The 14441-nt window shown below is 49.3% G+C and overlaps 1 protein-coding gene across 8 annotated transcripts in view; it reads right to left on the minus strand.

Annotated features, from left to right (window-relative positions):
- The window catches only part of MEGF11 (multiple EGF like domains 11), a 374950-nt gene that overhangs the window by 19346 nt on the left and 341163 nt on the right, over positions 1 to 14441 (minus strand). For 6 of the 8 annotated variants that reach the window (XM_024232600.3, XM_054532818.2, XM_054532821.2 and 3 more), the window contains 6 exons: positions 13354 to 13517; positions 12057 to 12159; positions 6467 to 6613; positions 5979 to 6113; positions 1597 to 1725; positions 460 to 588 (listed from right to left, as the gene is read on the minus strand). In XM_024232600.3, coding sequence (XP_024088368.2) covers positions 460 to 588; positions 1597 to 1725; positions 5979 to 6113; positions 6467 to 6613; positions 12057 to 12159; positions 13354 to 13517 — 807 coding nt within the window. The remainder of the gene's footprint in view (positions 1 to 459; positions 589 to 1596; positions 1726 to 5978; positions 6114 to 6466; positions 6614 to 12056; positions 12160 to 13353; positions 13518 to 14441) is intronic. The other 2 variants (XM_054532820.2, XM_063716174.1) reach the window with 1 other exon arrangement.

Below are 14441 nucleotides of genomic sequence, written 5' to 3' on the forward strand. Positions count from 1 at the left end.
TTTTTTTGCTGAGCATGGGATGAAGACTAGTAAGACCCTGCACCAGAGCTGTCTCCCTGCTCCGTATCTTCATGCTGAAGTGGTAGGGACAAGGTGATCCTTGCCTTTCCAAGACAGAGGGGCCTTGGAACCACAGGCCAGGCTAGGGTCTACTTCCTGTGTGGACACAGGCTGCTCCTCCCCACTCTGGGCCCCACTGTCCAAGGAAGGTCTGGACTTGGTGATTGCTGGGGTACCTTGCAGCCCCTTCCAGGACTTTGGGCTTGTCAATCCCCTGAATCCAGTCAGGTCTGGAGCTGCCCCTGCAGAGCTCCTCAGTTCTTATGGGGTAGGAGTCAGGTACGAGTCCTGGGGCCGCCTGCCTTGCTCCCTCCCTGCTGGTCTGGACAATGCCCACAGTGGCCAGTAGGCCGCAGCATGGTATTCTAAGTGGCTGGGAGGCCAGGAGGTGGGGCTTACGCTGTGTGCAGAAGAGTCCAGTCCAGCCAGGGGTGCAGTGGCAGGCCCCGTCCTCGGCGCTGCAGCTCGCCCCGTTGTGGCAGCTGCATGCGTGGAAGCAGGCGGGGCCCCAGAACTCGGGTGGGCAAGCTGGGATGTCGGTGAAATGCAGAGGGTGAGGGGAAGGCAGAGAGGGGCAGATGGAGAGGGAGAAGAAGGGGGAGTACACGTCAGAGCCAAGATGCCAAGATGGACCTAGCTGACATTTCCTGGCTTTTAGGGGCTTCATGCACTGTTCCCAGAATTCCTGCACTTACTTCTTGGCTTAGTTACCCAGGATTCCCATTAAGCCCAGATTCTCTGCTCACTCTCCAAGTCTTTGATGACTGACTCAGCAGGACTCTGAGGGCCCCTGAGCCTCCCCTCTCAGGGGACTGATTTGGAGCATGTGGGTAAACACTGTGGTTTACCGTGTATGTACTGTGTGTGCTTCCCCATGAGAATGGGGACTTTCCTAGGGCAGGAGCTCTCTTCTCTTGGTGAGCTCCTGATGATGGAGCCTATGTCTCCTCATCAGAATGGAAATTCCCTCAGCCATCTAACTAGGCCCTCCCCAAGGGTACTGGCTAGGTCTCACCCATCAGACAAGGAGCTCCACAGGGTCTCTGTCCTTAGTTTGGGGGCTTCTGGAGAGGGGCTGTTCCCTTCACATCAGATCATGCACTTTACATGGACAGCCTCAAGGACATCATTCGCATGGGCCACCCAGAGGGCACTGCACCCTCCTGAGGTGGCTGCCCTGGCCTCATCTCACTTCCCTACTCCCAAACTCGAGCATGCTGTTGCCCCACCTCTTCCCCATTCAAACTCAGGGGCTGCTCCTTGCGCAGGTGCTAATGGAGTGTTAAGTCTCAGAATTCATAGCATTAATGGTACTATCAACAATATCAATACCTTTGATACCAGCAGTTAATACCAATGATCAATCCTAATAATCCATCATGTTAGCTATAGAGCTAAATGGGGCTCATTCCTACATGCAGAAGGAGATTTCATCCCTGGAAGTGGAGGCACCAGGACAGAGAGGTTTTGGGCAACAAAGGGAGAATTTTTGGGCCTGGCCCCATGTAGGGGCATTCCCAGGTGGCAGCAGCTTACCCTGTGAGCAGTCCTTGCCAATCCATCCAGGAAAGCACTGGCAGGAGCCATCGATAGGGCTGCAGGTCCCGTTGTTGGCACAGGAGCAGAGCTGGGCACAGTCCTGCCCAAAGTATCCTCCAGGACACACTGTGGGCACAGGGCAGCCTGGCACCCATCCTCCCACCTGTGTTCCTCTGACCCCCACCCACAGCCTCATCCCTAGAAGTTCCCAAGCCACAGCCATGATCACCCGGGGGTCATGGATCTGGATGGAAACCATACCCGCCTTGGTACCCTCATCACCCTTCTCCATTTGCACATAAATGAGTTGCCCCTCTCATGCCTACAGCTGCATTCTTCAGAAGGCTCTATTATGATTGCCTTTAAGAACAGACTGAGGCCCATGGAGGTAGAATCACCTGACTTAGGTCTCACAGATGAGAAGTGGGAGGCTGAGCACTATACTTCTGGACTCACAGTCCAGTGCTCCCTGTACTGTTCCACAGCCTTCTGCTTTCTATTACCACTTTCACCAACATCACGGATTCCACAACCACGAGGGTAGAGAATGTGTACAGCTGGACAGAGAGGGACAAATGCCATGTGGCAGGCCTGCCTGCGGTTTGACTGTTAGAGGACCAGCCCTGAATGTCTGTCCCTGCCTGCCTCTTTCCTCTGACCTGTTGCTCAAGCCTCTCAGCTCAACATCTTCTTCAGGAAAGCCCTCCTGAGTTCACAAGGCCCTCTCCACCACTGGTATTTCCAATTTGAGTGACTTGGAGGATTTTTGTCACAGACCTTCCTGGAGGAGTCACTCCTTGGTCCCTGGAGGAAGAGCTGGTTTCCTGAGTCAGGCTGCAAAGCTCTTTTAGGACTAGGTTTGAGTATTCATTGAGCATTTAACCTTTTGTTTCCCTGTGCAGTTCATCCCCCACCTGCTTCCTACAGCTTGAGCTCTCTAAAGCACAGCTTTCTTCATGGCACTCCTATGTCCTGCTCAGAGAGCCTCAGTGGGTTCCCCATCGCCACAAAATAAAGTCGATCCTGGAGAGCAGCACAGAGGATGATGGGAAGGTGTTGATTCTTGAAGATAGATGACTTCCCCAGGGCCCAGGTCTCTCACATCTTGGGCTGAAACCCTCTGCTTTATACCACATTGCCTCATATTGGTAGTTCTTCCCCAGCCAGACTGTGGGGCTAGTGGCTAGGATCTGAATCTACTCAGTGCCTCTCCTGGACATGATTGGTAGTTGAGACAAATAATAACAGGCAGCATGGTGGACCAGACTCTCCAGTCCAAAGCCTTGGATTTAGGTCTAAGTTTTCTTTATGTATTCAACAAACATACACATGACACTTAAATGCACCAGATACTGTTCAATATGCTTCACAAATACAGGCATACCTCAGAGATGTGGGTTTGGTTCCAGACCACTGCAAGTGAATATTGCAATAAAGCAAGTCACACAAATGTTTTGGTTTCCCAGAGCATACAAAAGTTATGTTTACATTATACTGTAGTCTATTAAGTGTGCAATAGCCTTATGTCTAAAAAACGATGTACATGCCTTGATTAAAAAACACTTTGTTGCAAAAAAAAATGCTGACACAGACATGAAGTGTACACATGGTGTTGGAAACATGGCACCGACAGGGCTTGCTTAAGGCAGGGTTGCCACAAACCTTTGTTTTTTTTGCTTCGAGACGGAGTCTCGCTACGTTGCCCAGGCTGGAGTGCAGTGGTGCAATCTCGGCTTACTGCAACCTCTTCCTCCCAGGTTCAAGCGATTCTCCTGCCTTAGCCTCCCCAGATAGGCACGTGCTACCATGTCTGGCTAATTTTTGTATTTTTAGTAGAGACAGGGTTTCACCATGTTGGCCAGGCTGGTCTCGAACTCCTGACCTCAAGCCTTGGCCTCCCAAAGTGCTGGGATTACAGATGTGAACCACTGCACCCGGCCAAACCTTTAATTTGTTAAAAAAAAAACAAAACAAACAAACAAAAAAAAACAACAAGCAACATGCAGTTTCCGTGAAGCACAATAAAACAAGGTATGCCTGTATTTGGTTCACTTACTCTTGGAATACTATTATATAGTCTCATTATTATGCCTTATCATTAACTCTGCTTTGTAGATGAGAAACTGAGGCAGGTTAAGTAACTTGCCCAAGGTCACACAACTAGGAAGTTGTACCGCTTGCTGGCTAAGTGCCTTTGAGCAAACTCTCTGTTTCCTCATCTTTGAGGTGGGAATGGGAACCCTCACCGACTGTCCTAGGACCATGGTTAGTAGCTGTGGCAGGCTGGCTGATTTGGGGCCCTGTGCTTCCCCTGGCAGAAACCTTAGCTCCCTTCCAGGAAGTTCCAGTGCCAAGAGGGTGACATGCATCTCACCTGTTTGCAGCTCAGGCTCCAGCTTTTTGAAAAGCAGGCTGCCCAGCCTCTTCTTTCGTACCTCTGGGAGGTTCTTGATTTGGGGAACCCATCCCCAAGTCCTGGCCCTCTGTGGGGAGTAGGGTGCCAGAGCTGCTCCCCCTACCCTACCCCCAAAATGAACTCTGAGCTTCTCTAACAAGACAGTCTTATCTTTGAAGTCTTTCTCACATACATGAGGCCAACAAATTTACCCACAGAACTGCTAATACGATCAATCTAATCCATTAATTGGTTGACTTCTTAGCTGGATCAAGAGTAAGGCAAAGAGAGGGGCAGTGGACAGAAGAGGGGCTGGTGAAAAGAAAACATCTGGTTATATTTAATCTATGTTTAATGATTCTGCATAAGCAGTGTCTGTAATTTGTCACTTGCTGGAAAGCCAGTCATTAGAAAGTGTCAGTTCAATTTTTTACAAGGTTTGAGACTTAACCAGGGCAGTTGCCATTAATAGCAAACTCTATTAGATCTATATGTGGGAAATACTCATTAGGCCAGTGGGCGATAAATCAGACAACGCAGCATCTGAGAGTTACTCCTCAGGCTGCATGGGTCCTAATTTAGAGCTAGACTATCCGTATTGATGGCCTAGTCTCCTATGTTTAATAAGTAAACCTCGACATGTCAGGTTATGATTAAACCATCCTAGGAGGGCTGCAAGTAAATGAAACTGTCACATATGTTTCCCTGGGGCTCAAACTTCTCATGACCTCAAAGCATCATGTAGTAAACTTTCTACTCATACATATTAACAGCCCACACACTTGCAAAAATAGCCCAGCTCAGCAGTGATTATTCTTCCAAAAGAATGGGTTCCCCTGGGAGGTAGTGAGCTCTTAGTCAACAGAAGTATTTAAGCAGAGTCCAGATGAGATTTCTTGCATAGATGACCTTGAAGTTGCTTTTAGCCCTAAATTTAACTTATCCTAAGCTCTCTTCACTCCTTTCAGGTTAGAATGCAAGTTCTGTAACCTTGTGTTCAAACCTGTTCTGAAGGCCCCAGCCTAACTTCTGAGCCCCATTTCCCACCCCCAGCTACCATATCCATCAGCTGTTCCCTGTAGCATGCCCATGTCTCTGTGCTTTGCCCAAGCTGCTTCCTCTACACAGAATGCTTTTCTTCCTTTTCCACCTTTCAAGTTAAAGCCCAGCTGAAGTCCTGCATGGTCCATGGAGCCTTCCCCCAAATCCACACTGTCTTGTCCTAAGAAAGCCAGGGATGGCAATAGGCAATGATGTGTGGAGGCAGCTCCTACCTTCTCACCAGTTGTTCAATATTTGGGAATTTTGTGAATGATGTTAAACCATTGGTACCTTGAAATCAGCCATGGTAGGAATATTTATATTTTAAAAATCTGCAGATGTTACAGATCAGGGTTTTTCCCCCACAAAGAGCTGGTAGGGCAGAACACCAATGCAAATAAGCTTTATATCTCTTTTCAACTCCTGCTGAGTGGTAGCAGTTCTTGGAGTCAGTATTGTGAAGGATTCTGAGGTCAAGTCAGGAAAGCATGTGGGGAGGGATTAGGGATGGTGGCCTGAATATGATGGGGAGAAGGGCTTGGAAGTTGCCATCTCCAGCCAAAGCCAGAGCCAGCTCCTCTGCACTCCCACAGCATTCTCTGCCTTTACCCTTGGCACTTGGCACAGAGCACATGGTGCCACTTCTGATGCAGATCTCTATGCTTGTTTCACTTTTCATCCCTTTAGCATGCATGTTGGAATCAGAATTTGTTTCTGCCACTTGCTAGCTGCGAAATCACAGACAAATCATTTCACTTCTCTGAGCCTGTTAACTGCATTAGGGCCTTGGTCTCATGCCATGTGGGGCTCAATTCTCATAAAGGCAGCCCAAGTCCTGAAGAGGGAAGGAGCTACCTCCACAGCGTATGATGAAAATCCCCAAGCCCTTCCTTCCCTGCCACTTTCCTCCCAGAACCTCTCACCTTCCCACTGGAGACAGTACCTTGGTTGCAGAGAGCTCCAGAGAATCCTGGGAGGCACTCACAGATGCCGCTGATGTGGTGGCAGGGCCCACTGCTGTGCACACAGAGGGGGCATGGCTGGGCGCAGCCGTGGCCATAGAACCCAGGGGGGCAGACTGAGGGTGAAGGGAAGATGGTGGTCAGCAGCCCAAGAGACCCCAGCCAGCCTAGCTACCCTTCCTGTTCCACACTTCTCAGAAACATGGGGAGACCTGCATCCTTCCCACATCTTGGAGGGCGCATCCCTTTCTGCAGAGAAGAGCTGTGGTGTGGCCCTGTTTCCACTGAGTAGCTGGGCTGGGCCCCAAACCTGGGGACAGAACTGCAGAGAGAGAGGAGACTAGAGGGAAGGAAGAGATGGGGGCTGATTCAAGAGCCCAGCCTCTCTCAGGCCATGGCTAGTTCCAACTGGAGAGGGCTAGGGAGGATGAGCCCTCTGAACTCTTCGGGGTCAGGGGATTAGCCTTACTTCTCTGGCATAAGGGTCCTCGGAAGCCAGGGGCACACTCGCAGCTCCCATCCTCTGGAGAGCAGGAGCCTCCATTCTCACAGCTGCAGGAGACAGAGCAGTTGGGGCCCCAGCGGCCAGGTGGACACGTGCTGTCACAGCGGATGCCTGTGGGCCAGAGGCAGACTCAGGTCAGTGGTAAGAGAGGTGAGGGTGAAGGGAAGGATGGAGGGAAGGGGGACAGTGCAGTATGAAGAGGTGGAGGCAAGCGTAGTGCATCCAGGAATGTAGAGGAGAAACCCGGCTGAGGCTTGGCTGGTCATGGAGGATTTTCAGGAAGAAGAAATGTCCAGAGTTCTAAAAGTCGAGGAGGAATTGACCAAGCAAATGAAATTATATGTACAAAGAGCAGGAGGCAGAAGAAAGAATCATGTCTTGAAAGAAATTACAAATAGCGAGTGTGGCTGAACCACAAAGTGCAAAATGGGGTACGGCAAGAGATGAGATTGTGGGAGTAAGAAGGGACCAGATCACAAGGGCCTCTTCTGTATGGCATCCAAGAACAGGACCGGGAGAAACCAACTGTGGGCAAGTAAGTGCCAGCTGGGAGTGAGCCATATGCCCACACATGTTAGCCCAGGAGCCACTGGTGCTGCTGGGTCCCTGCCAACCCACCCAGGGAGGGGCTCAGAGAGTAGGTAGGATCTTTTCAGATTCTTCTGACCAGACTCCTCAGTGCAGTATGTGTATCATTCATGCACACATACAATAGAAACCAGTGCTTTGCAAAAATTACATTTACTGTCACTATGTATGATGGACTGTGATGTTTTCTCTGTACTATGATGTATTCGATTTCAGCTTTTAAAATGCTAGTTGTAACCCAACAATTTGATGTAATGACCCTCAGTTTGACAGAGGCTTACGGGGGAATGGATGGAATTTCTCAATAAGAAAAAGAAACAAAGTCTATAATAGTCTTTTTGGGCTCAGGTAGAGGAAATGTGTGTTAGGTTCCCTACAGCCTGAAGGTGAAGAAGGAATTTTAAAAGGCCTGAGGCTGGATGCCCCAGCTCTGGGGTAGGTTTTCTTCCCAGGCAGAAAGGCTTCCAGTCTGACATATATTAGGGAAATGGAACATGTGAGCCCAGGAGATTGGCTTGGCTTCAGAAGGTGAATATCAGAGGCTCAGAGAGGGGCAGAATTAGCTGAAAAATCATGTCTGCCTTGTTATAAGGACAGTGATTGTGGGAAAGAGAAAGAAAGGAGAAAGACACTCATGCCCAGTGAACAGAGCCAGCCCTAGCAGCAGCAGGAGAGCGTGGGACCAATTTAGAGGCAGACTGGAATTGTACAAGACCACCTGGGCTGGTGAGGAGAGGGGAGGGAGGGGGATGCAACAGGCTTTACTCATCCTCCTGTTCCTCAGTCTAGCCCACCATCTGTGCTCCCTCCCTGTAATGTCTCAGTTTTGCAGCAGGGTAGAGGCTTCAGATGCCACTCTCTGGGAAATGGTTGTGGGTGGGTAGGTGGGGTGTGGGTTGGGTGGGGGGGGGGGGCAAGTGGTTTCCTCCCCAGAGAATGGGATCTGGCAGCCATATTTGCCATATTTTACCCATTGACGGGGGTCTCTCCCAGTGGTGGTTCAGGTGCCCAAGAGGTGAACCCTGGACAGGCATCATAGATTGACTAGAGGGAGCTTGGGAAAGTGGAAACCATAAAACTGTTCAAGGTTTTGGATCCATCTTCAAGTTTCTCCTTTTCCTGGGCATAACAAAAGCTGTGATCTGCCATAAGGCTTTTTTTTTTTTTTTTTTTTTTGGAGACAGGGTCTCACTGTGTCACCCAGGTGGGAGTGCAGTGGTGTGATCTCGGCTCATGGCAACCTCTGCATCCCGGGTTCAAGCAATTCTGCCTCAGCCTCCCGAGTAGCTGGGATTACAGGTATGAGCCACCACCACAGCTGGCTAACTTTTGTATTTTTAGTAGAGATGGGGTTCCTCCATGTTGGCCAGGCTGGTCTTAAACTCCTGGTCTCAAGTGATCCGCCCACCTCAGCCTCCCAAAGTGCTGGGATTACAGTTGTGAGCCACTACGCTGGCCTAGGATTTCTTTTGCCTATGGTTGTTGGAAACCCAGGATTCAGACCACAGGCCTAGGAACAAAGCTGTTCCTTGCACTGAGGTGGAGCTTTACTGCCCACAGGGCCTCCAATTCCACTGCACACCAAGCACTCTTTGCCAGCTGACCAAGGCACGTGTGTCACACGTAGACACTGCTCTTTCCTAAAACTATAGGTATTACTGTGTTCATAAAACAGAGTGTATGTGAAAGCACCACTGAATTCGTGGCAGCTGGTTGCTATTGTGTTTATCCCAGCCAATGGCTATTAAAAGTATAGCTACTCTCATTGTGGAATCCTTAGTGTTTTCATGTCAAAAGGGGTCCTCATTTATGGAGATGGAGAACCATGAGTGTACCATGTTTATTCTCAGACTGAAGGTGGCCGCAAAGTCCCACTGGGTTCTAGGACTTGGCAGTTATTATATTCTGGGCCTGTTTCTGTGGGAGTGGCGCTCCTGTTTGTGGTTCTTATATGTCCCAAGACCTTCTTGGAGCTTAAGACATGGGATCTAAGTGGAAAGAAGGGTCAAGGATTTCCCCATATGGAATGTCCAGTTCCAGAAGCGACTTACTGATATGATCAAAGGGGCTGGCCTTGGCCTTGTGGGAGGCTCCCAGCTATAGTTTCTGAAGAAGCAGCTTCAGTTACCTTCCTGGGCCCCAGTTTTCCCAGCAGTTGGATAGGGATAGTCCCCCTCAGAGGTCCTTTCCTTTCTTACTCTAGGGAATCCCCTTGCTTTATTTTTCAGGACTCTTCCCCACCCCCACATCTATATTGGTGGGTAAACCTAGGCTAGGAATCCATACATGTTGATCTCTAGTTCATGCAATGAAGCCAGTAGCCACTCAGCAGCCCATATCCTTCAGGGTCTGTTTAGGGCCCTCCTTCTCCAGGAAGCCTTCTTGGATTTCTGCCCAGGGAGACAAGCATCTCTTTGATAATCAGAAGCATACAGCTTTGTCTCTACCTGTTACTTGAAAGCTTCATACACGAGTCCTGTCTCCCCTGCCAGCAATTTGAAGACAGGTACCATGGCTTACTGACACTTCTGACTTTGCTTACCTAGGTGCTCCTCATGGACAGGATGCCATCTTGGTCATTTTTGCATCTTTGGTGCCCAGCACAGTGTTTGGCACACAGTAGGTACTCAGAAACTGTTGCTTTTTACCATTTACTGCTGAGTCTGGCATGGTGCTGGGCACAAGGTAGCTGCCAATATAAAGGCTTGGTAATTGCTTGAGTCAATAAATGCTAGTTGATTGAATAAATGGTTCCCCCTTAAGATACAATCCTGAGTCTCTCATCCTATTGGCCATAATGTCCTGAGACCCCAGACAACTCCTTTTACTTACCTGTGGCATGAGAAGGTTGGTGGAGATAATCTTTAAAGCCTCCACCACTTTAAGGGGAAAAATCATGAATGGTTACAGGCCAACTTCTTCCAGTTTATTTCAGTAAACATTTAATAAGCACATATTATGTGCAGGGCAAGATGAATAAGACAAAATGCCAGTTGTCAGTAAGCCTATGGCTTATGAGGGTTAAGGCGAGACACATGCACAGCTCAGGGCAGCCCCAAACCTGTGCCGAGCCAAGGAATGAGCAGTGTGCCAGGGACTGGGAAGTTAGGCACGGATTTTTCTTGAGGCAGAGGTGAGTGGGGAGGGCTCAGTGGGAGGCCCATCTCTGTCCCTCATTGGCCCCCTTCTGCATGACAAACCTCAGGACATCAATCACTTCTTTGAAAAGACTTCAGGACCACATTTGGGGAAATTAGGTTTAGAACAGCAGAGGCCTTGCTGAAAGGTTGTTCACCAAAGACAATTTTTAAGCACTAGATGTCGTTAAAATCTTAATCGGCTCACTCAAAATTAAGGCAATGAAAAATTAAAGTTGATTTCCACTTGGCTCCTGCTGAGATTCTAGGGTGCCAGTGACCAGGGTAGAGCCTTATTCTTTACTGAGGGGCAGGAGCCAGCAGGGCAGGGGAAGCCAGGCTGGAGATACTGCAGAGGAAGCAATGTCCCTGGCTCTTGGCTGCTTAGAAACTTTCTGGTTATGAACACAGGCTGTGCAGCAACCTGGTGTTAATTATTTATCTGAGAACCTATACTGCCAGAAATGACTATATTTCTTTCTCTTTGCTGCTCATCACCTCGGGACTGGCTAGTAGGTTCACTCCTGAAATGCTTATTAAGCACTTCCTGTATTCATGGCCTGCTTTTATTGAGCACTTACTATGTGCCAGGCACTGTTAGCCCTTTATAGGTAGTAACCCATTTAAGCTTCAAAACAACCCTGTAGTTGCAAGGATAATTATCTGTATTTTATGGATGGAGAGTTCAGGCCCTGAAAGGTTAAATGACATGCCCAAGGTCATAAACCCCAGCAGTCTGGCTCCAGAGCTGGGTTCTTAACTACCGTGTTATCCATATCTCAGTGTGTGGCAGGCAGTGGATACGATGGTGAATAAGGCAGATGCCTCCATAGAGCTGATGGCCACATTAGGGAGGCAGATAATAAACAGTTACCATAGTTGTCATTGAACTCTGATTTAAGTACCACAATAGGAAAAGTGTAGAGTAGAAGAATTAATAAAGGGGATGCTTTTATCTTGGTCAGGTTGGGGGTGGGTATTGTAGCAGGGGAAGTGCCTTCCCAGAGGAAGAAAGCTTTACATTGAAATCTGGTAGACAAGGAGTTATCAGGTGAAAAGGGGAAGGAATGATCCAGGCAGAGGGAATGGCATGTACAAAGGCCTGGAGTCAGGAAGGTGGTTGGCTTCCTGAAGAAGTAGACTGTGGCCCTGGTGGCTGGAATGTAGTGAGCCACAAAGTGAACAGAGTGAGGTGGAGGAGTCAGGCAGAGCCAGATCCCGTGGGCCCTGGGCCATGGTAAGGATTTAAAATTTTATGTAAGAGTCGTGGGAAGCCATTGAGGCATTCTGAACAGGGACTGAAATGGCAGATCTGGGTTTGAAAAGTTGACTCTGGCCACCAGGTGCAGAATGAATGCAGCTGGGCAAGAGCGGAGGCCAAGGCAGTGCCAGATGCGGGATGGTGCCCAGCAGACTGTGTGGTGGCAGTGGGATGGAGAGAAGTAGATGGATTCACCTCGTATTTAGGAGGCAGGCTGACAGGATAGATATAAGGACCAGGATTCTGAGACTGGACTAAGGAGAAAGGCCCTTGTCCCCTTCTCCATCATATTCCCTAGATTGAGCACTTACACCCACCATATGTCAGCTTTTGACCTACTGGAGTGACCCCAGCGCCTTGGACAGAGCTTATACCTAATAGATGTTCAATAAATACTTACTTGAATTAAATGGAATGGAGAACTGGAACCCAGAGCAGATAAAGGGAAAGATGCATACTCAGGGATCAAGAAGAGAGGTACTGAAGAAGAAAGAATGGTCAAGAGAAGTAGAATACCAAGAACCCAGTTTCACAGTACCTGGGTGGTGGCACAGCAAGGGAAGGTTACCTGTCCATCCAGCCAGGCAGCAGCAGTGGCCTGTGACGGGGTCACATCCATCAGCATGGCTGCAGTCACAGTGTTCACTGCAGTTCAGCCCAAATGTGCCATCCTGTGGAGAAGACAGGGAGAGAAAAATGATCAGACCCAAACTTCCAGAGGTTTGTGTACTTCTGTGGATCTTTTCTTTAATTTTTACTTTTGGAGGGTCCAGTGAGATGTACTGGATCTTGATGACAAAACTGAGCCAGAACCCCACAGGGATGCAGGGAGACTGGGGCTGGGGCACAATGGGGACACGTTTTGTAAGTGGGGATCAACACAGCCATGAAGACACTCTGAAGAATTATTTGGCTGCATTAACAGGAGTATGAGGTTGGGAGGGAGGTGATACTCCTGCTCTGCTTTTCAGTGGTCAAGCTCAAAGGCCTGTAATGATCATTAACTAAAATTGTAAACGAAGGTGCACTTTGCAAATTGTTAACACATTGATCACCTGTGAGGAATGACTATGATTTATTCTCTGTTGCTGGGGAAGAAGGTAATCACCAATTCTTATATGCTCATCAGGTATCAAGAGCCTCATATACCTAAATTTTCTTAATCCTCACAGCAATTCCATGATATGATTCCATTATATTCCCACTTTAAAGATGAGAATCAAGGTTAGAGAGGTGAAGTAACATGCTCAAGGTAACAAAGGTTGTGACAAAGCCAAGATTTGAACCCAAGATTGCAGGACTCCAAATTGCTCATTAAGGACTGCATTGCTCATCCAGCAATATAATATCAGTGAGTTTAACTTATTTGTATCTCAGACCTATAAGATCCAGTAATTAAGTCTGGGTGGTTATTATTGAACAGTGCTTGCTTTAGTCACCACACACTCTGATCATAAAAGTACAGACTGTTGGAACCAGAAGGAAGCTTAGACATTATCTACCAATGAATGACAACTCTCATGTATTAGTAAGGGCTGTCTTGTAGCATTGGGTTGTGAAGGAATCTGAAGCTGCATTTGAGCTCGAGTGCCAGAGTCAATAATGTTTACCAAGAGCAGCACGGGAAAAGTGATGCCATGTCACCACATCTGCCAAGTATTTGCCATTTTATAGACAAGAGGGATGAGGGCCAAAGTAGTAAAATAGCCACGGAGAGGTTAGGACTAGGACTGTGACCTAAATCCAAGTGTCCCATCACCTAGCTTAGTGCTCTTCTCTGTGCACTCTTGTGGACAAACTAACACCAGGGAAAGGGCGTGAGGGGATGCTGAGCCCAACCTGTCCCTCCCCACCCTGGCACTCACCGGGCAAGGCAGCTCACAGGTGTCTCCCAGCCAGCCAGGGGTGCAGGAGCAGGAGCCGTCTATGGGGCTGCAGGCTGCCCCATTGGCACAGGTGCAGCTCTCGTTGCAGTTCAGGCCCCACGTCCCACTGGGACATGGCAGGGTGCAGTCCAGGCCCTGCCACCCTGAGGGGAGGGAAAGGGACTGTCACTTCTCCATCCAGGTCCAGTGTGTCTTTTTGCCCACTCCCCCCAGCTCTGCACACAGCATCCCACCCAAACCACTGAGGGCTGGGTTAGAACACACATTCCACACACAGTTCAGAAATACAACAGAGCTGTTAGGAGAGCTGGGGCTAGAACCCAGGTCTCCTGCCTCCGGGTGCTCACTGTTTGTGCTGCAGGCAGATGATCCTACCTGGAACAGGCACCAGCTTGGGTGGGGAGTGCTGTCTCTGCCCAGAGTGGAGTCTGGCAGCTTATCTCAGGGCCCTCTGTTTGAGGGATGGCTGATTCTCCATTCTTAGGCTGGTCACTGGCCTCTTTGCCTACCACACCATTTCTTCCCTTCCCTGTTCGTGGTGGGGGCTGACCCCTGCAGGCTGCACATCCCAGGCTCCCCCTCAGCTGGCTCCCAGCTGGGCTGCCTGTGGGAGACCTGCCCACAGACTGGAGAGCGGGAGCAGGAGAGACAGGTGTGTCCTCTCCCTCTTTCTCTGCCTGGGGCCTCAGGTGGTGGTGCAGCCCCTCTCTCCATGTCCCAGCTCTCACCAGGTGGCTCTCACTCCCAGGCTCTGGGAATTCTTTCTTTTGTCCCTCCAACCCTAGGAGTGATAACAGCTTCTCCCGCAGATGTTAATGTGTCTGGGTTGCACACTTTCCCTGTGTGCTCTTCAGCTCTTCGAACAACATTGCAATGAATCCCCTCATTACATTCCTGCCATTGAAATTCCTGGCATGGATTTTCTTGCCTGGAACCCAACCAGTATAGGCTCCCTGATCTTGCATGTGGGTGGGGTTGGGGCAGCCCTACCTGAGACCCCTCAGCTGGCAGCACCACCTGGGGAGTGTGCTCATATGTGGGGGATGGGCTTGGGGGAGAGGGCACAT

The sequence above is a fragment of the Pongo abelii genome, chromosome 16 (genome assembly GCF_028885655.2).
Source record: "Pongo abelii isolate AG06213 chromosome 16, NHGRI_mPonAbe1-v2.0_pri, whole genome shotgun sequence".
Taxonomy (NCBI): Eukaryota; Metazoa; Chordata; class Mammalia; order Primates; family Hominidae; genus Pongo; species Pongo abelii.